The 21489-nt window shown below is 46.0% G+C and overlaps 2 protein-coding genes across 4 annotated transcripts in view; both read right to left on the reverse strand.

Moving 5' to 3' along the window:
* Positions 1–14: 14 nt before the first annotated feature.
* Positions 15–10885, reverse strand: LOC141010438 (protein NLRC3-like). 3 transcript variants are annotated; one of them, XM_073483409.1, is made up of 8 exons: positions 10718–10885; positions 9902–10051; positions 8706–8935; positions 6276–8079; positions 4905–5081; positions 3829–4002; positions 2229–2402; positions 15–1382 (listed from the first exon to the last, which is right to left on the reverse strand). In XM_073483409.1, exons 2-8 carry the CDS (start codon positions 10030–10032, stop codon positions 1376–1378), a joined length of 2697 nt encoding a protein of 898 aa, XP_073339510.1. In that variant the 5' UTR covers positions 10033–10051; positions 10718–10885; the 3' UTR covers positions 15–1375. The 3 variants fall into 3 exon arrangements, with proteins under 3 accessions (XP_073339510.1, XP_073339509.1, XP_073339508.1); XM_073483408.1 differs by having other exon boundaries at positions 15–1405; XM_073483407.1 differs by having other exon boundaries at positions 15–1425.
* Positions 10886–11493: 608 nt separating this feature from the next.
* strn3 (striatin, calmodulin binding protein 3) overlaps positions 11494–21489 on the reverse strand; it is a 19562-nt gene continuing 9566 nt past the window's right edge. Inside the window, exons 3-16 of the mRNA XM_073483184.1 lie at positions 20793–20866; positions 20238–20316; positions 19743–19904; positions 19508–19646; positions 19167–19302; positions 18621–18760; positions 18340–18518; positions 17257–17304; positions 16956–17077; positions 16686–16853; positions 16409–16549; positions 16213–16320; positions 15606–15692; positions 11494–15281 (exon numbers count right to left, since the gene is read on the reverse strand). Coding sequence (XP_073339285.1) covers positions 15112–15281; positions 15606–15692; positions 16213–16320; positions 16409–16549; positions 16686–16853; positions 16956–17077; positions 17257–17304; positions 18340–18518; positions 18621–18760; positions 19167–19302; positions 19508–19646; positions 19743–19904; positions 20238–20316; positions 20793–20866 — 1753 coding nt within the window. The 3' untranslated portion in view covers positions 11494–15111. The remainder of the gene's footprint in view (positions 15282–15605; positions 15693–16212; positions 16321–16408; positions 16550–16685; positions 16854–16955; positions 17078–17256; positions 17305–18339; positions 18519–18620; positions 18761–19166; positions 19303–19507; positions 19647–19742; positions 19905–20237; positions 20317–20792; positions 20867–21489) is intronic.

Below are 21489 nucleotides of genomic sequence, written 5' to 3' on the forward strand. Positions count from 1 at the left end.
TTAAATAGACAGCATGAAGGTTCAAAAGTCTTTTATTTAACACAAAGATGAAAACACACTAACATGTACTATATACAGGTGTGTGTCTGGCAGAACAAAGAAACAATGGTGGGCATTGATATCACATGTGGGTGTGATATGCTCGAGGCCAGTTTGTGCCAGGTTATAGAAGATGGTTAGTTGCATGCAAATGTGATGGGGAAACCAGTGTTTCCTCAGTTTAATTAGGCTGTTGGTTCTTGAACACACAGTTTCAGTCCTGAATAATCTGAGGGCATTTAAGGCACCTGTGGCCTCACGGCTGTCTCTTTGTCGCTCCCTGCTTCTGGTGGCCTCCACCCACACTCTCTCCGCCACACAAAGACCCTGAGTCTGTGTGAAGCATCATTCGACTAACGTCGAATTAGCCATCTAGGGAAGCAAACTACAGATAACCTGACCTGAGATCACAATAACGCTCAAACAGTGGACACACATAAATTGAACATGTGCATTACATCAACCAGAGTATAAAGTCCTGTGCTTAGCCGTGCTATACTATGCTATCTAAGCCCAGTTCAACGTTACAAGTCTTTGAAGGAAAGGTGCTGCTGGTTGCAGGAGAACGTGGGTTTTCCAATGTTGAATGCTGTTCTTGCTGTGCAACGACTGATGAAAGTCGGCAGAGTAGGAAACGGTTCGTTCCTTTCCTTTGCAGGGATAGCAGCTCGGTGCTAACTGGCTTGGTGTTCCTCAGATTGTGAAGTTAGCTGGCAAGCTTTGTGTCACAGCTGCTGGTGCTAACTGATCAGGAACACTGGCAGGACCTCGTGTCGCTGCAGTGAGGAGAAGTTCTTTGGGCTTGCTGGGAGTGCAGCTTGCAGCTCTCTGCAGCTGTTAGGCCCAGAAGAAGAGATCTTGAGGGCAGGCAGCCCCGTGGGGGAGATGGAGAGGATCCCTTGAGGATGAGAAGTCGAAGGAGTGGAGGGCGTTAGAGTAAGAGAGACTGAACAAGGAAGGAGCTGGAGTTTTGACTATCTGGTCAGATGGGGGGTCTGTCACCCTGACCAATAGTAGCTCAAAGCTAAATTTTGCACCTGGGTGTGAAGAATGGGGAATTCTGGGACACTGAGTTCAGTCCATTTTGAAATCCACAATGAATGACTTCATCTGTGGGTCCCAACAGAGCTGGATGCTGGACTGGACACTGTGTGACAGTGGAGCTGATCTCAGAGCAGTTCAGACTGCAGCACTGACAGTCATCTCCACTTGTTGTGATTGGTCCGTCAGTCACTGCTGGATGAAGCTCTCCTCTCCGCCCAGTCAGAGCCTCCTCATCCACCAGCTGATGGTGCTGCTTCAACCTCTCTGGATCATCAGGACACAGCTGATCCTCTCAACACCTCCACCTTTCATCACTCAGAGCCTGACAGAGATCACCTCCAGCTGATGAGAGAAGCAGAGAGACAGTAAAGTGATAAATGAGTGTTTACAGAGACTCCCTCCATCAGCTGTCAGTCAGTGATATAAAGACCAGCAGGACTTCAGTCCTGTTCAGACCACAAGTGGAGCGGCTGTGTAGCGTAGCCAGCTTCCTTTCAGCTCTCATGTTAACGTGTTGGAGTGAAGCTCACAGACCTGCAGACACTTTGTTCATCAAGTCTGTTTACTCTGCAGGTTTCACTGAAGGACACAGTGAAATAAACTACTGAGAGTCCCTGAACGCATCATTACAACCGAAACAGAGAGACATTCACTGCTCACTGTAATGATGAGTTACTGCTGTTAAAAAAAAGGGGTCTCAGTCACATCTGAATATTTCATCATGGTAAATATGGAGCCTGTTATAAAATATTTGGACAAAACAAACAACAGATGGACAGATAAATATATGACGTTAAAGCTCCTACATGTTCATACAAAGACTGACAGTGAAACATCAGCTGTGTTCCTGACTTCGGACTGTAGAAAGACCACATGGTTACTAAATGTAATGTTGGTTCTCTGAAATAAGAGCCAGTGATTTGCCAGCTTCAGTCAGACTGATCTGAGAGCTGTGACAAAGATGAACTGATCAGTTCTTTAGTGTTGAGATGACAGAACAAACACTTTGAGATCCTGAAGCCTGTCACCATTCTCCTCTCACAGCTTCACTGAGGAAACCAGGAAATACTGGATCTTTACTTTGATACTGTGTTTAGTACAATACTGCTGAAACCAGCATGGACTGACTCCAACCTTCTACTGACCTCAGAGTCTCCAGTCTACAGTGTGGACTCTCCTTCAGATCAGACAGCAGCTTCACTCCTGAATCCTGCAGGCTGTTGTAGCTCAGGTCCAGCTCTCTCAGATGGGAGGAGTTGGACTTCAGAGCTGAGGCCAGAGACGCACAGCTGATCTCTGACAAACTGCAGCCCCTCAATCTGAATAAAGAATAAATGATGTAAGGTTAGAAGACAATGTTCCTGCTTGAAATCATTCAGTGTTTAATAATCTGTTCAGAGCTGAAGAAGGTTCAGGATGTAGATATTTAGAAAATGAAGCTCCAAACACCTGAACCCAACAGCTGCAGGTTCAACACTGTCAAACACACAAAGTGAAACAGAGCTCTCATTAATATTAATGACAACGTGCTGCTGCTTCAATAAAGACGTAGTGATGTCACCTCTTAAACTCTGCAGCTCCAACAGAGGCTTCATCTATACAAACTCATGTTGTGCAGCCAGACACAAAGAAAAACCCTCAGAAACTGATTTAAGATTCAACTCAAGATCACAAAGTTTCCAAAGATGACAACATGTCAGGTTGATTTTTGGGGAAATGTGAAGAAAACACGTCTACAATATTTCTTTAAGGAACAGTGGAGTCATCAAATCAAAGCATCTTCAGTTTAAACTCTTCAGTCAGTATCAGCATCATATTGTGGCGGTACTGGCACTCACACACTCACATATGATTTCGAACGTATATCAGAAGATTGGGACACGACACTAAATCTCTTTATCTGTAAGATTTATGCTTGTGTGACGGGTTGTGGTTGTGGTTGCCATTTATGTGGCGGTACTGGCTGTAAATTGCTTACAGGCCAGCCCAACCTACATAAAATATAAACAAGAAACATGTAAAACTAGGGAAATGCCCAATGTCCGTTTCTTGGGCAATAAATCAATAAACAAATGCCTCCTACAAGCCCCAGGGAAATACAAGGTCCACTGAAGGTGTAGAGGGGCTTGGGTTTTAAGGGGTTCCCAAATAAATAAAAGATCCTCACTATAAAGATGTGGGTAGCCAAGAAAAACAGACCAGAGTTTCTGGCTGGCAACATAAGGAGGAATGAGGTTCTCAGTGATTCAGGGAGAGATTCAGAATGGGCCAGGGGCAGATTCAGCATGAGGGTGAGAGCCACCGGGTGAGAGCCACCAGGGGTGCCATTTCCCACCTCTTTAAGCCTTTACAAAAAGGGTGTCATCACACCATTGTGACAGTTTTAATGTGAGGGAGCGTTTGGTTGTTGTTTTTTCGGGGTGCCAGTCAGGTCTCTCTCCTGACACATAAGATAGTTATTATTTGATTTTTTCAGAACCCAAACACAATTTTAAACCACACACAGCCAAACCCCACAAAAGCAATACACATCACAGTGTACAGCTCATTAATCAACCAGGTACCTGGGAGATCAGTCAGTCAAGTCTGTCTGTCACAGTCAATGGACTAAACCACAGAAGAAGAAAACAGACTTTAGCATTAAGATACTCAGTGTGGATCAGTATAATAGCAGCATTATGTCTGCAGTTCAGTGTCAACACAACTTTCACATCATATTAATTTGAGCACAAAATGGTGTCTGACCTCAGAGTCTCCAGTCTACAGTGTGGACTCTGCAGAAAATCACACAGCAGCTTCACTCCTGAATCCTGCAGCTTGTTTTCACTCAGGTCCAGCTGTCTCAGATGGGAGGGGTTGGACTCCAGAGCTGAGGCCAGAGAAGCACAGCTGATCTCTGACAAACTGCAGCCCCTCAATCTGAATAAAGAATAAATGATGTGGATAAAAATCAATTTAAAATCCGATCAGATGTGTTCAGGTTTGAAATGTGCAGCTCAACATTAGTGTCCTAATCAATGAGCTTTTCTCTAAAAATAGTGGAGTGACTTTGTCATTGTGTTATTGTGGATCATCATGTCAGCTTCTACAGACATCATCCAAACGTCAGCTCGACATTCATACACCTGTTCATGTCAACACAGATTAATAACAAGCTGCTGATCTCAGTCAAGTCTGTAACAATGATCAAATCAGACATGTCACTTTAGTTTCTTTCATTCTCTTCTGTTTCTTCTAATTCAGAACAATCATTTGTCATTTGATGAAAAAAGTACTAAGATGTTTTCTGTAGAACTCCTAAATGTCCAAAATGAAATAAAGGACTTCATCAAATAAATAATTATTGAACTAAAAACATGACAAGAAGTTTAACACCTGTCCCAGCACCTGTGATGCTCTCATTTCAGAGCACAGATTGAGACTATCCTCATCACCACTGTCATCATCATCAACACACAGGTGACTGACTGAGAGCTTCATCCTCCATTATCTTCATCACTGGATCAAAGTCAGATGCCTGTTCTCTGTACTGGATCTGAGAACCTTCCTGTGCAGATATAGTGAATCACTGATGCTCCTGTTTACTGGTTGAGTCAGAACACACAGTGACATCATCTCCTGAATGGAAGCATCATCTCATGTTGACGTGACGGATCAGACACGACACTTCAAACAGCTGCATCTGGATGTTTGCTTCACTCTGGGTGTGTCTCCGTGTGTGAGGTTTACATTGTGTTTGTGTGTGTGTGTGTGTGTGTGTGTGAGCTTTAGTTTAAATTTGGTGGATAAACACTGTACAAGAGCAAAACACATGAACTGACCTCAGAGTCTCCAGTCTACAGTTTGGACTCTGCAGCCCAGTCGACAGCAGCTTCACTCCTGAATCCTGCAGGTAGTTGTTGTTACTCAGGTCCAGCTCTGTCAGATGGGAGGGGTTGGACTTTAGAGCTGAGGCCAAGACTTCACAGTGAGTCATTGACAGATCACACTGAATAAATCTGTGAATACAAATAATAAAACAGTTAAAATATAATCAAATCTGACACTTTATTATGACACATATCATTTTACATCACAGAGCACATTAACATGAGCGGCTGTAGCTCAGCTGGTCAGTTACTGCTCACCAGGTTTGTAGTTTGAAACTTGAGCTCCCTCTGTTCACATGTCCACGTGTACTTGAGCAACATAATGAACCACAAATTCTTGTTTTTGGACAAAAGTGTCAAATGACTAATGTTAATATGAGTCATGCGAAGACGTGGTACGAATACTTAGTTACTGTCCTTCAATCCATGTCTCAGGTATCTGTCCTGTCCTTCAGTACATGTTTCAGGTATCTGTACTGTACCTGAGTATCTCTGAGACTTTCCCTCTCTACATCTGAACACAAACATCTGAACCTTCTCCTCCTCACAGCTTCAAAACAGCCTTGTTACTTTAGTTTGATGCATTTGAGGTGAATTATGGATCATTGTTATTTTGCGTCATCGCACGCCGCCTTCCCAACATCACCAGACTGATGTCGACCTATCAGAGCACATCACGCACGGCAGACGCAGCGAGACGAGACAAAGATGTAAAAGACGTAAACAGGCAGAGAGGGAGGCTGAATGGGGAGAAAAGGCATGTGAGTGTCTCGTATCTGCAGAGAGTTTCTTATTTTCTCACTTTGTTGCTGCTCGGGACGCTTTACCAACCCAACATGTGGCTGTTTGACGCCCTGGGAATGAGACTCAACTATCAACTATCTTTGTGGTGCGTTCAGGAACAGCTGGGACAAATCCTACTGACTCTACCTTTAACTTTAATAGTCTTTGAATTATATTAATATGACGTGAGCTTCAGTAGCTTTGACCAAAAATGTCCTTCAGAGGGAGACTTTTTACTCTGATACTCTGAGTACATGTCAGAGCCTGTACTCGATTACTTTTACTGGAGTAAAGAAGCTGAATCACTACTTCTACTTTTACCAGAGTCTGTTTTTATCTGTATCTGAACTTCTAGTGGAGGAAACAATGTGAGGACTTCTCTTCACCTCTGGTCATGTGTTGAACAGCGTGCAACAAGCAGGTTTCATTCTAGTTACACAAAACTTTGATAGTGTGGAAGTTTTATATTGTGCATGTGTGTAAAGTGTTGAAGGCTTCAGCTTTATGTTGCTTTATAATGTGAACCACATCTGGACTTACCGAGCCTTTCTGCAGTTCCTCACAGCTGGAATCAGTCTCCATCGTCCTTTCCATGATGTGTTGTACTTCTTCAGGTCCAACTCATCCAGAACCTCCTCTGACATCTGCAGCATGTAGGCCAGAGCTGAGCAGTGGATCTCAGAGAGTTTCGTCTCTGATCTGTTCTCTGACTTCAGGAACTCTTGGATCTCCTGATGGACTGTGTGGTCGTTCATCTCCGTCAGACAGTGGAAGATGTTGATGCTTCTGTCAGGAGAGATCTCATCACTGTTCATCTGCTTCAGGTTGTTGATGGCTCTCTGGATGATTTCTGGCCTGTTGTCTGTCTGACCCAGCAGACCTCCTAAGAGTCTCTGGTTGGACTTCAGAGAGAGGCCATGAAGGAAGCGAACAAACAGGTCCAGGTGGCCATTTTTACTTTCAAGGGATTTCTCCATGGTGCTCCTCAGGAAGACATCCAGGGGTGAGGCACTCCATCCTCTCAGGAAGTCCTTCAGGACCTCTGTGTTGCTGTTGGTGTAACAGTGGAACATGTAGACTGCAGCCAGAAACTCCTGAACGCTCAGATGAACAAAGCAGTAGACTGTTTTCTGGAAGATCACACTCTCTCTTCTGAAGATCTCTGTACAAACTCCTGAGTACACCGAGGCCTCAGTGACATTAAGGCCACACCGCTCCAGGTCTTCTTGGTAGAACATGATGTTTCCTGTCTCCAGATGTTCAAACGCCAGCCTCCCCAGCTTCAGAAGAACTTTCCTGTCAGCCTCCGTCAGCTCCTGTGGACTCGTCTCACGTCCCTCATCGTACTTCTGCTTCTTCCTCTTTGTCTGGACCAGCAGGAAGTGTGAGTACATGTCAGTCAGGGTCTTGGGCAGCTCTCCTCTCTGGTCTGTAGTCAACATGTGGTCCAGAACTGTAGCAGTGATCCAGCAGAAGACTGGGATCAGACACATGATGTGGAGGCTCCTGGAGGTCTTGATGTGTGAGATGATCCTGTTGGACAGATCTTCATCACTGAACCTCCTCCTGAAGTACTCCTCCTTCTGGGCGTCAGTGAAGCCTCGTACTTCTGTTACCCTGTCGACACATGAAGGAGGGATCTGATTGGCTGCTGCAGGTCGGGAAGTTATCCAGACGAGAGCCGAGGGAAGCAGCTTCCCCTCGATGAGGTTTGTCAGCAGCGCGCTGACTGATGACTTCTGTGTGACATCAGACACGACCTTCCTCTTCTTGAAATCCAGTGAAAGTCTGCTTTCATCCAGGCCGTCAAAGATGAACAGAAGTTTACAGACAGCGAGCTTCTCTGCTGTCACCTTCTGTAATGTTGGATGGAAAACATGGAGCAGCCTGAGAAGACTGTACTGCTCATCTCTGATCAGGTTCAGCTCCCTGAACGACAGCAGAACCACCAGACTGACATCTTGGTTTTCGGAGCCCTCTGCCCAGTCCAGAGTGAACTTCTGCACTGAGAAGGTTTTTCCAACTCCAGCGACGCCGTTGGTCAGAACCACTCTGATGCGTCTCTGTTGGTCAGGTGAGGCTTTAAAGATGTTGCAGCACCTGATTGGAGTTTCACTGAAGGTCTCCATCTTGGAAACTGTCTCAAGCTGTCTCACCTCATGTTGGGTATTAACCTCTTCACTCTGTCCCTCTGTGATGTAGAGCTCAGTGTAGATCCTGTTGAGGAGGGTTCCACTTCCTGTTCCATCACTTCCTGTTCCATCACTTCCTTCAGTCACACGTTCACATCTCCTCCTCAGACTGATCTTATGTTCATCTAAAACCTCCTGCAGACCAGCATTCACTGAAAAGAGACAAAAGTTTGAGACAGAACAAAGACAGTTTGACAATCTGGTGATTATTTTCATCACCAATAACAAAGATCAATATCAGAATATATAAAGAAGTGAAGGTTATGAAGCCCAGTTCACAGGAAGCATCAGAAATGTGTCTCTGGGCCTCTGACTGTGTGTCGGTGTACATGTCCGACTGACAGCAGAGGCGACAGGCTGAGTCTCAACAGCTCACTGTGGCTCTTCCTTCCTCCCTGGAATACTTACAACTGATCCACCATCAAATAAGGCACAATATGTTCACGTCTTCTTCTCTAGATCTGTTTTTATTGAATAGCACCACTAACAGAGACAAAGACGCTCTGTTTCTGTATCTGCTTCAGGATGAAAGCCTCCTGCAGCAGGACATGTTGAGTTTCCATCAGCAGCAAATGAACAAAGCTCTGATGTGACTTCAGTTACAGTAAACGGTCAGCTAGAATCAGCGCCTCGTGGTCGTCTGCCTCCACCGACCAGTCAAGCTACAGTTTACTTCCACGTCTGTCCACACTCAGATAATATATGTGTCCACGTTGCTGAAACTTATTGGAAGTTTAAATAAATGTCATGAAAAGCAGCAGGATGTAAACAGTCTTACTTTGTACAGTTCGGCTCTGACTGTCCGTCTGCAGTCCAGCTCCCTTTCTGGGCCTCTTTCCACACTGGGGACAGGAGGAGTCTCCTGGTGAAGCAGACTGGACCCAGTCTGAGGTGATGCACCGTCTGCAGAACCAGTGTCCACAGCTGGTAGAGACCGGATCCTTCAGGACGTCCTGACACCGAACACAGCAGGACGGCTGCTTCTTCACAGAGACATGACTCCTCTTCCTGTGGAGACATTTCTTCATGACTACAATGATTTGTTGGTTGTTGTTAATAGAAAGTCAACACTTCCTGCAGCTGCTTCACAGTGAGAGTCGTCCATTAAAGAGAGCTCATCATGTCCTTCACTGTGTCACAGTCACTTTGAGTCAGTCAGCTCTGAACTGAGGTTGGAAGTGCTGGAAATAACTGTGATAGACCAGCAGTCAAAGACACGAAGCATGAAACAGTGGTGTGACAGGTTCAAGCAGTGTGATCCAGTGAGTGTGGAGCAGTTCACTGAGTGGACGCCATCTTTTTTAAGGAACAAAACTTGCTGGCTGCAAACGATAAATGTCAGCTGGCTGCTGTGAACGATGACTGGTTCATCGTACCAGAATGAAACACCAGAAATACTGTTTGAAATAAAATGTCAGTCAGGTTCATCAAGTCAACTGACAGTTTATCACTGATTGATTCAGGACATGTTTTGTGTTGTGATAAATGATGAAAGTCAGACAGGATCAATGATAAAACTCTGTTTTCATCATCAAATCGCCTTTAAATTAATCAAATCGCGTGACTATTTATCAACTCGTGTTTCATCTCAGGTGCATTTTCACCACCTCCATTTTTATCATCTAACTTCTGTTACTTTCAGCCGCCACAGCAGAGACCTCGCTGAGGTCAGCCACCAACCTGCCCAGCCAGCAGCTCGAAATGATGATCTGAACACATCTGAAGCAGATTCACTCACATTTTGAATAGTTATAATATTTACAGCCACTTCAACGTCTCAACAAACGTGAATATGTTGTTGAAGTTTAAGTTCTGATGTGGAGGTTCTCAGGTTTCAGATAAAGAAATCAAATCACATCCATCTTAGTTTCTGCAGCAGTTGTGCATCATGAACATAAATCTTTCAGCAGAACATTTAGTCTTCATCCTGCATCATCTTCATCAGGTCAGTTTACAGTAAAAACAGTGTCTTACTTTGTGTCTGAGGGTCCAGGTTCATCACTGAAGTTTAGAGGTACACGTTTGGAGCGGTCACTCTTCATAGATGGACAGATGGATCCTGGAGACTCTGCTCCGTCCTCCTCTTCCTCCACATGAACACTCATCTTCTGGTCTGAAGTCAGTCTGAGAGGAGAAACAGTGACACTGACTGTGAGCTCAGGACTGAGAGGACAGTACACGAGTATCTGTGGTGTGTTTATGTGTTATTATCTTCTGTGTTGGTCCATTAATGATCCTCGTGCTGCTGCTGACTCTATTAGAGGAGCCACGAAGCTCAACACAAGACTGAAGCTCACAAAACACCATCTACAGATCAACACACACTGATGGTTCACACAGTTAATGTTGTTACTACTTTCCACTGTGTGTGTGTGTGTGTGTGTACTGCAGTGAGAGAGGGCTGGTGTGTAAATGGCCAATCACTGTTCGTATGCAAATGAGATAATGACAAACAAGTTTGTTCAACAGTCTGAGGAAAGACACACACACACACACACACACACACACACACACACACACACACACACACACACACACACACACACACACACACACACACACACACACACACACAGAGTTTAATAAAATAAAAGCAGCTGTCAGGTTTCTTTACCTCTGTGCTCCTTTTCTTTAGTTACAGTAGTTTTAATGTTTTATTCAGCCAATCAGGACTTTGTGTCCACAGATTAATCAAACTGTTGACTTCATTCTCACGTCTGTCCTCTACAGTCCAGAGACAAACTGACTCACACTTACCGTAAAACAATAAAAGTGTTGTTTTACACTCACCAGCCTCAGACTTCAGTCTGTCTCCTCAGTCTTCAGTCTGTCTCCTCAGACTTCAGTCTGTCTCCTCAGTCTTCAGTTTGTCTCCTCAGTCTTCAGTTTGTCTCCTCAGACTTCAGTTTGTCTCCTCAGTCTTCAGTTTGTCTCCTCAGTCTTCAGTTTGTCTCCTCAGACTTCTTTCTGCTCCGTCAACTCAAAATGGAGTCCGACCAGCTGACTAAACACTTTCACTTTCCTCTGTTTTCATGAGCCTGTATCAGTCACTGTGGCCCCTCCCCCCCTGTGTGTGTGAGTACTTTACTCCACTACATATATTGAACATTAGTTACTTTGCTGATTCAGATTACTAATACAAAATAGCAATAAACTGATAAATGATGACGTTATTGTAGATTAAAGTATTTAAAATGAGCTCCACCTTCAGTAGTTACAATAACAGATGAATGTACTTTTACTGCAGTCAAGTTGTGAATGCAGTACTTCTCCTTGTAACAGAGTATTTCTACACTGTGGTACTTTAAGAGGTGCAGCCATGCTGGCAGCTCTGTCAGGCTGTACCGAGACATCACCTCCTCCTTCGGGCTAAAACAAGACTGCTAGCTGGTTAGCATGCTAACATACTTCTTTTATATTTTATTTTACATTTTAATCAGGAAAACACCAAAACTAGACAAAGTCTGTGTTCAGGTTGTCTCAACACAGTTGATTGTTTGAAAACCGACGGAATCTTTTATTTTGGCGGTACACTTCCTGCAGAATGAACGAGGCGGGAGCAGCAGCTCTGTACAGGTACACCATTTAATAGTTATTATAGACATTTTATATACAGTTGTATTCTGCTATGTGGTACAATCTTTAAAATCTGATGTTTCATAGTTTGTAAATCAAAAAAAAAAAAAAAAAAAAAAAAAAACTTACAAAACTCATCAAAACTCCAAACTGATCAGAACTTTTTTTTTCCTTTTTTTGGAAGACTAGAAAAAATACTTTTATCGTATTAATCATGCATTACACAAACAAAAGTCTTAGTTACACAGTAAGTCGTAGCGTGGTGAAAAGAAAAATAAAGATTTGTTGGTTGTGATCGATGAGGAGCCGCTCGCGTTACAAATCCCTTCAGTTCAAAATATTAAATTAAAACAAACCACAACATGAAATCAAACAGCCAATCAGCTGGCAGCTTTGTTTTCGGCTTCTGATTGGACAGTTCCTCCTGGAGCGCAAACCGGTTCTTTCTCCTTATAAGGACGAGATTAAAAACCGTCCCATGATATAAATAAACTGTTGAAGCTGTGATGAAGAGAAGTCAGGTGTTCTCCAGGTGAAGAGAAAACTCACACAGTGATATGAGGAGGAGGAGGAGGAGGAAGGGGAGGCACAGGAGGAGGGGGAGGAGCAGGAAGAGGAGAAGGAGGAGGAGGAGGAGGAGGAGGAGCTGAGGCGTTTCAGCAGCTTCTGCATCAAGGAGGCCGACTAATAAAAATGGCAGGAGGTGTAATATTACACAAAGACCGACAGACGTCGTGCTACATTCAGGTCACCTGGGAGTTAAAAACCTTCATCACTGCCGACGTCGCGGTTTTGATTCTAAATCCCAAATCAATCAAAATGATCATCGAAACCAAACGGGACCGTTGATTCTCACAGGGTCTCTTTCCATCCCGCCTGGGTCCACGAGTCAGAGGGAAAACAAACGAGCTAGCTCAGTGTTAGCCTGCAGCTGCACTTCCTCCTGTCCTCCGCTTGTTTTCTGATTTGTTTGCTGCCGAATGATTTTTCTGCATTTTACCATTTATTATCATCAGTGGAATTTTATGAATTAACACTCAGAAATGTTCTAAGACATGTTCGTTTCTATCTCTCGATACAAATACTCCATCTGTCCCACGTGGCCTGAATGCAGCATCATTTAGCTTCTTTCATAATCAATAACACAGATGATCCTCAGCTTGTGTGAAGCTGTGAGCAGGACGCACGCCGACGTGCAAACATCGTTATCAGAGCTCGTTAACCTCCTCCTCCTCCTCCTCGGCCGAGTCTCAACACTCCTCCTCCTCCCTCTCTCCTTCACCTTCTACACTTGGTGAACTCTTCACTGAGATCCAGAGTTTCTCACAGGGACCAGACTCCATCGCTGGTGATGGAGACGGGACAAGAAACAGGAAGTAGAAGGGCGGGGCCTGTGAGTGTTGTGATGGCAGGACTGGACGGGAATGAGGAGCCAGAATCCTCCTCGGTGCCGTTAACGAGACGTTTCCACGTTTATAAAAACGATTATAAAAACTAGATTTATTTTACACAAACACAAAGCGTCCATGTGGAACTACAGTAACGTCTGAATCCTTCGCTCGTCACCTTGGGGGGTCAAACGCAGGGCTGTGATTGGCCCACCAGGGGCTGAGGTGGGGGTGTGTTAACCAATCCTCTGTTCCCGTTGGGACGGACGTCCAATCAGCTCGCAGCTCGTCGGAGAGACGGAAACAGAAAATCTGACTTTTAACCCGGCGCGGTCGTTCACCAGCTGATGCTCAGTTTCTTTAACGTTCACATTAATTTATAGAATTTAAAAACAGTGTAAAAAATTAGGCAGGGCAAAATCTTTTCCTGAAGCTTCAGTTCAGTTTTTAAAAACTTAAATACGACAAAACCACCGACGGTTAAAACATCACATGATCTGTTCTGTTTGTGTTTGTAAAGGAAAAATCCCCTCATGTTCCCAGATGTTCGACACCATTTAACCACATCGTTCACTTTTACTTTTCGCCTGGTTTCCCTTCAGGTCGCGTTGCTGATCAAGTGTCCAGCCTCTAATTTTACTGTTTCGCAGCACAGTTTAATATTTATCGACTACAATCTCTCATTAAAAGAAAATATCAGGAGACGAAGAAGGAAACATTTTGTGGTGGCTGAATCATTAAAAGGGCGTCAACCCAACAGCACAGAGGCGCCCGGATGAAGACCTGATGAAGACCTGATGGCTTTTGAATCCTTCCTTCCTCGTCTCCTGGTATTGTTTTTGGAGGTCCTGCCGCGCTTCTGAAGGCGTCTTTTCTGTTTTCTACGATCTCTTGGTGAAGAGAAACAAAGCAGCCAACTCACGGTTACTGTTTCAATGATGTTCTCTCCTCAGAGTAACAGGAGGTGTCCTGACGCATCACTGAGCTTCCAGCACCACCTGAAGCCCAAAGTGCCTCATTCAGATCGAGTGAGACTTTGCGCTGAAAACGCCGTTCCTCCCCATCAAAGCTGACAAAACAGACTAAACTTCTAGAGAAACGCAGCCCGACGTCGAGCTGCGGTGGCCGATCACGTTCTCTGGTGGTCAGTAGAGTAAAACGTGATGTTTCACATGTTCAAACTAATGAGAATCGCTCTCCTAGCACATACGCCAAAAAAGGTTTCCGGCTTCTGCGTTTACTTCCTGGTTATGTGCACTGGCCCCGCCCACCAGACTTCACATTGTGATGACGTCACAGATTTTTAAATCTCTTTCTCCTCTGGAGGAAGTTTAACAAATCTAAAACCTGGTCTGCAGTTGTTGGTGTCAGCAGTTTCACAGACGTCTCTTTTAAAATGGCGGTCTGTGGAAAATGCTCTTCAGATCTGCCTCATGTCCTGGATGAACACCATGACAAACAATCATCAGACGACCAGCAGAGCGAGCAGCTGTGGACACGCCCACACCGCCACACAGCCCTGCCGACTGGTAACTACCGGAAACCGAGCCCTCAGCGTCAATGAGCTCCCGACAAACAAACACCAGCTGACGCGGAGCCGTCTGTCACTGAGGACGTGACAGGACAGACGGACTCGGGGTTCACGTACGAGCTGCCTCTCGTGGCGTCTGAAGACGGAACGACGCTGTCACTGCGTCGAGGTTTTAGACGTGACGAACAAACCACTGAACATGTGGGGGGATTTTTCCTGTAAGAGCGTCCTGTCCTGCTGTCAGCTGGTCTGCACGTCAGACTAGTGTCAACACGAGGGGGCGGGGCTTCATGTAGTGTCATCAGAGGTACGTTCAGGTGATGACGACGTCACAGGACAGGTGAGCTGCTCAGTGTCGACCTGCAGCGTTTAAACAATGTTTCCACAACGTTTCTGCTGCTGAACGTCTCTTCGGTCAGTCGGAGGGAGACACACACCTAAACAGAGTGTGTGTGTGTGTGTGTGTGTGTGTGAGTGTGAGTGTGTGTGTGTGTGAGTGTGAGTGTGTGTGTGTGTGTTCAGTCGTCTGATGCAGATCCGTCACCTCCAGTCTGTCATTAATATTTATTCTGTGAGACCTGAACAGACCTGAATACTGTCAACATGTCTCTCTCTCTGTCTGTCTGTCTCTGTGTCTGTCTGTGTCTCTCGCCCCGCAGTCCTCCGCTGCTTCTTCTTCTCCTCCTCGTCTACACGTAGACCCTGGCGAGGGCGTCGGCTCCGGCGGAGGCGATGTAGGCCTTGGAGGGGTGGAAGGCCACGTCGTAGATGGCCTCCTCGCTCTTCTTCCTGTGAGCCGTGATCTCCTGCACACACGTTTTACTGTCCAGGTTCCACAGACGCAGGGAACAGTCGTGACCTGAGGAGTAGGAGGAGGAGGAGGAAGATGAGGAGGAGGAGGAGGAGGAGGAGGAGGAGGAGGAGGAGGAGGAGGAGGAGGAGGAAGATGAGGAGGAAGATGAGGAGGAAGAGGAGGAGGAAGATGAGGAGGAGGAGGAGAAGGAAGAGGAGGAGGAAGAGGGGGAGGAAGAGGAAGAGGAGGAGGAGGAGGAAGAGCAGGAGGAGGAGGAAGAAGAGGAAGAAGAAGAGGAGGAGGAAGAGGAGGAGGCAGAAAAGACTGATCAGCACACTGAGGTCACCTGCATCGTGTCATTGATCAGTGATAAGTGATCATGTGACTCACTTCCTGACATCAGGTAGATCCCGTTTGGATCCACAGCCAGACTGGTGACTGCGTCCAGGTGAGCCACCATGGCATGGATCACTTTACCTGCACACACACAGACGAGTGATCAATAACTCAGTATTTTTTAAATCCAATAACCTGAAAGATTACTCAGGGACAGACAGACAGACAGACAGACAGGTGGAGACAGAAAGACAGACAGACAGGTGGAGACAGACAGACAGACAGACAGGTGGAGACAGACAGACAGACAGGTGGAGACAGAAAGACAGACAGACAGGTGGAGACAGACAGACAGACAGACAGACAGACAGGTGGAGACAGAAAGACAGACAGACAGGTGGAGACAGACAGACAGGTGGAGACAGACAGACAGACAGGTGGAGACAGACAGACAGAAAGACAGACAGACAGGTGGAGACAGAAAGACAGACAGACAGGTGGAGACAGACAGACAGACAGGTGGAGACAGAAAGACAGACAGACAGACAGGTGGAGACAGAAAGACAGACAGACAGGTGGAGACAGACAGACAGACAGGTGGAGACAGACAGACAGACAGGTGGAGACAGACAGACAGACAGACAGGTGGAGACGGACTGACCTGACTTGTTATCGTAGAATTTGATGTGTCGGTCTTCGTGAGCAGTGATGGTGACCGGTAGCGTCGGGTGACTGACGACCTTGTTGATATGATTCGACCCCGGGAGGGCTGAGGGGGGAGGGGGGGGGGCAAGAGTTAAGAGAGGAAGAGTCCAGAATAAAAGACAGAGAAGAAGAGGAAGGTGTGTGTGTCTTACTGCCTTCTCCCTGCCCCTTCAGCACCAGTGCATTCTGGGAGGTCTCCAGGTCGTACACCACCACATCTCCACTGTTAAACGACGCCACCATGTGGGCGGGGTCACAGCCGTTGAAGTCCACAGACGTGGGGACGCCGTGCTCTGCACACACACACACACACACACACACACACACACACACACACACACACACACACACACACACACATTAATAAGTCTCCCATGATGCCGTCCCCGTCGTGTCCTCCGGGCGGCGCTCTCTGTCTTCTGTCCTCACCCATGTTTGCGTTGAAAGTGCTGATGCAGGGGTTCTTCTCTGTCGGGTTCCACAGTTTGACGGTTCCGTCGGCCGAGCAGGACAGGAGGCGGTTCTTGATGCCGCTGTAAGCCAATCCCCACACAGCGTCCGTGTGACCCGTCCACGAGCCCGCCAGGACGCTGGGATCTGATTGGACGAGAGGGAAAGACGGGAGGGGTCTGTTATTGTACTGTGCAACATTTATATTACCTTAAACTACTGTGTGTGTGTGTGTGTGTGTGTCAGTACCGTAGGTATCATATGGGTCCACGTTTGAGCTGGGGATGTTCCACCACTGGATGGTGGAGTCGATGCCTCCACTGAAACACTGCTCGCCACTGGAGGTCATCGCCAACGACAACACTGGACCACTGGAGACAGAGAGACAGAGAGAGAGACAGAGAGAGAGAGAGTTTGAAGAGTTGAAGTTTAGGGCCCAATAATTAAACAATAGTGGACACAGACAGGAAGAGACAGACAGGTGGAGTGTGTGTGTGTGTGTGTGTGTGTGTGTGTGTGTGTGTGTGTGTGTGTGTGTGTGTGTACGTACACATGAGCTCTGAATGTGTAGACGGGCTCCACATCAAAAGAGGCACTTCTGAAAAACAAGAAGGAAACATGAGGTCAGAAACGAAACGTCTTCGTGCTCCTCATCAGCTCCTCATCAGCTCCTCATCAGCTCCTCATCAGCTCCTCATCAGCTCCTCATCAGCAGAGTTTCTGCTGGAGGCTGAGCTCTGCTCTGCTGCAGGGGAGGATTATGAGCGGGACACTGATGCGTCTGTATTTTCACTTGAATAGTGTCAGAGACGCTGCTGAGGAGAAAATGAGATGCAAATACTGAAGAACGTGTCAGGTCTGAGCAGAGGGGATTTTCCTCTGAAGCTCAGAATCAACACAGAGAAGCTGCAGCGACTGAAGGAAACACAGAAACAACATCCAGCGTCCTAATCCACAAAACTCAGCACCGAATCATGAACACGTCTACACTTTACTGAGCAACTTCAATGTGTGTTGTGCTCCTGCTGCAGAAATAAAAGCACGAGGCATGACGGAGACGTCAGCGCTGGACCTTTACTTTGAAAACACAATGATGAGCAGCTGAATGTATTTGAGCTTGTCTACATCTGTCAGTGTGTCCCACTGATGTTTATTTGCATATAGAGCAAGAAGTGACATCTGATCACAGGTGGACAAACAGACTCCATGTTTCTACACAAAGACAGAAAGAAGTTCATGTAGAACATTTGCTGAATTTACAAGAAGGAACAAATAAGTCAGAATTAGTCAGAGACAGAGTTTCACACAGTTTGTTAAGTCTCTCCTCATGAAACGACTCTTAAAATCACTACATTTGTTAATGGAGTCTGGTGATGTTGTGGTGTTGGATCAGTTGAAACAGAGTGTGTTCACAAACATCTGCTGGTGAGGAGAGCTCAAACGTGTCCTCATCGTGTGTCGGGGACATTCACACCTGTACTGAGCGCTGTCCACCTGTGACTGGATCACCCAGGACCTTTCTGGACCTTGACACCATCAACTACAAAACCCTGTTGAGCTGACTGCCGGTTCAGATGGAGGTTCAGATGTTTACAGAGTAGATGCAGAACATATAGAGTCGGTGTACACATACTTTTTGGCAGGGACGGTCTTGGTGAGGTTCCACAGTTTGAGGGTGTGGTCCTCGGACACGGTGACCAGACACGGCTCGACGGGGTGGAAGGCCAGCGCTCGAACGCCGTCAAAGTGGCTCCGCAGCGTGTACTTGGGGTTCCACGTCTTCCTGAACGAAGACTCCTTATTGGACGGCAGCTGAGGTCAACAAACAACAGATCATGTGATTAAAAAAACAGAAAATAAATCGATCAGTGAACGTCCTGATCTCCAGCCGCCGTGCTTTGGTTCGTGTCTTACGTCGTAGCTGTAGTCTGTTTCGTCGTTGGTGACGGTGAGGTCGGCGAGGTCGCCCAAACCCAGCACACTCTCCAGCACGTCGTCTGACCCCCCCAACAGGAAGGACTTCCCCCCGCCAGGAGGAAACGGTAGAGGCTCCGCTGCAGAGAAACACTCCCCTTTAATGAACTTAATTAATTCTCTAAACTGAATGTTTTTACATTTCGGAGAGTTGGGCTGAGAGAACTTTGATGACATTAACACAATTAATCAAGAAAATAATCATCAGCCAATAAAGTGATAAACAAACTGAAACATTTTGATCCAACTTTGAAGAAACTTTAAATGAACGACCACTTTTCTTTTTGTTGCGGAGGTTCCTGTTTAGAGCTGACGTGACTCTTTTCTGTCAACACAGCGTCTCTTTGGCTGAGAATTGTCCTCTACTTAAACACCAGCGTGTGATTGGCCGGGACATATGAGGGGAAATCACGATTCTTTATGTTTCTGTACGTTTTTAAATGAATCGTGAACTAAACAGGTGTGAATGTGTCCCGTGTCTCTCACCCCACTCCGTCCCGTCCCCCGAGCTCCGAGCCTCGCCCGCTCCCTCTCCGTCCTCCGCCGTCACCAGGAAGTCAAACTCCTTCAGAGCCTCCTCCGTGTCGGCGTCGTCCTCCGACGCCAAACCCTCGTTCCCCACCTGCAGGAGGAGACGAGGAAACAGGAGGAGAATCAGAGAGCAGAGGAGGTGAGGAGAGAAGAAAATAAGGAGAGTAGGTGGAGAGGTGTGTTTAGCGTGGTGTGTGTGTGTGTATGTGTGTGTGTGTGTGTGTGTGTGTGTGTGTGTGTGTGTATGTGTGTGTGTGTGTATGTGTATGTGTGTGTATGTGTGTGTGTGTGTGTACCTTGGTCTTGTGTTTCTTGGCTCGGTGGTGTTTGTCAGTGCTGATGTCGTCCATCAGGTCTCCCTCCTCGTCCTCTTCTTCGTCGCTGTCCTCTGCGTTCTCCAGGAAGTTGAACGTCTCCAGAACGTCACCTGGACTCCTGACACACCAAAGCACACATGCAAAGGTGTAACCTCTCACCTTAATCCTGTGTGTGTGTGTATGTGTGTGTGTGTGTGTGTGTGTGCGCTCTTACCTCTTGCCCTCCTTGCGGCGCTCCGTCCCGTTGATCAGGTGCTGCAGGTTCTTGTTCTCCACAGAACCGTTCTGCTCGGAGCCCGACAGGCCGAGCAGAGAGCGAACCCTCTGAGTCCGAACGTCCAGGATGGTGTCTGTGTATCCCACTTCCTGCAGATACCTGAACACACACACACACACAAATTATGATGATTTCATTTTTCAACAGGAAACAAAGCCAGAGATTAATTCTCTGTCTAGTCACTGAAGTGTTTGTCGATATCTTAAGACATTTTAAGATTAAACCATAAATCCAAGCCTGTATGATGATTAATCAACATCCATTTAACAGCCTGAGAACTATGTCAAAAAGACAATTAGTAGCATTGTACAAAGAGTGAGGTTGACGTTTTGTAAAGAAATATAACTGTAGTTGTTAAACAAACTGTGGTTCAGCTGACAGCTGTTGTCACCAGCCGACACAGACGTGTAGAAACAGAAGCTGAGCTCTTACTGTCTGAGCAGTTGTCTTCCTTGTTTCCAGGTGAGCTGACTGTTGGCAGGAACAGCAGAGACCTCGGAGTCTTTGGTGTCTGAAGGAGAAACAGACGATGAGGAAACACTGAGAGCAACATCACCGACAGTCTTCCTGACACGACGGGAGTATCAACGCTCAGATGCTCTTAAATTAAAGGCCGATAGAGAGCTGCAGTGATGCTGCAGCTACAGTTAGCAGCAGTTAGCGTATGAATTTGACAGGTGGCCAGTTGTTACATACAGCACCTTTAAGTAAAGTGGTGGATAATCGTCTCTACTGATAGTTTAGATGTCAGCCTCCGTAGAGACGAACAGCGTCAGGAGAGAGAGGGAGAGAGGAGGCAGTGGAGGAGAAGAAAGGAAGGAGAAGAGGAATAGAAGAAGGAGGATGAGGAGGAGATGAAAGCAGGATGAGGAGCTGAGAGATTAAAGAGTAGAAGGAGGATCAGAGTGTAACTGAAGAGTTAAAGGCTTCACGCTTCAGCGACAGTCCTGGTTTCAAATGAAACAAACATGTTCTCTCATCACTCACCTGATTCAAAGCTTGGCATCTTCATCTCTCCCTGATTTAACTCTGTTCCATATTTTAACTTGTGATATTTTGCTCTGAGGACGAATCAGAAGAGATTTTATCACCACAAACGCATTTAAACATCAAAACCATTCAATAAGAGTCTCGTTACTCATTAACAACATCAACATGATCGTTATTTGTGATGTGATCACAAACTGATCACAGTTCATCGGCTCAGATTAATTCAGAAGATTTAAACGACAGATTAACAGAAAACGTCACAGTCACAGAGTTTTATAACAGATCTGTTGTGTATTTTACCATTAACTAACATTATACTGACTCAATGATGCAGTGCTTTGCTGTACTACATATGATCTTACTGTGTAATCACATTACGCCTGATACTTCATCAGGATGCAGACAGTGAAACTCTGCTGACATGATTCATGTTGTTTATTCCCCTTTTTGTCGAGTCAGAGTTTAGTGTTACAGAAATGTTTCCCTGTATACTGAAGTCCTTCCTTTGCCTTCCACTATGAATGAGTTAGAAAAGTATAAGAATAAAATATAAACAGAATATGTGCAGTAATCAAGGTACAGTATCACACAGTATACATGTAGATACAGAGCTACAATATCAGTGTCAGTGTGTTTGTTCCAGGGAAACAAGAAACCTTTATGAAAATAAGTCTTTCAGCCCCTCGTCACACTG

This window comes from Pagrus major, chromosome 16 (genome assembly GCF_040436345.1).
Source record: "Pagrus major chromosome 16, Pma_NU_1.0".
Lineage (NCBI taxonomy): Eukaryota > Metazoa > Chordata > Actinopteri > Spariformes > Sparidae > Pagrus > Pagrus major.

Coding starts and splice junctions, on each gene's coding strand:
- LOC141010438 (XM_073483407.1), bottom strand. CDS start 10,032: ATGAGTGTTCATGTGGAGGAAGAGGAGGACGGAGCAGAGTCTCCAGGA. Junction 8,080..8,705: donor TCAGAGCCGAACTGTACAAA/GTAAGACTGTTT, acceptor GTCTCTTTTCAG/TGAATGCTGGTCTGCAGGAG. Junction 2,403..3,828: donor TGTAGACTGGAGACTCTGAG/GTCAGACACCAT, acceptor TTCTTTATTCAG/ATTGAGGGGCTGCAGTTTGT.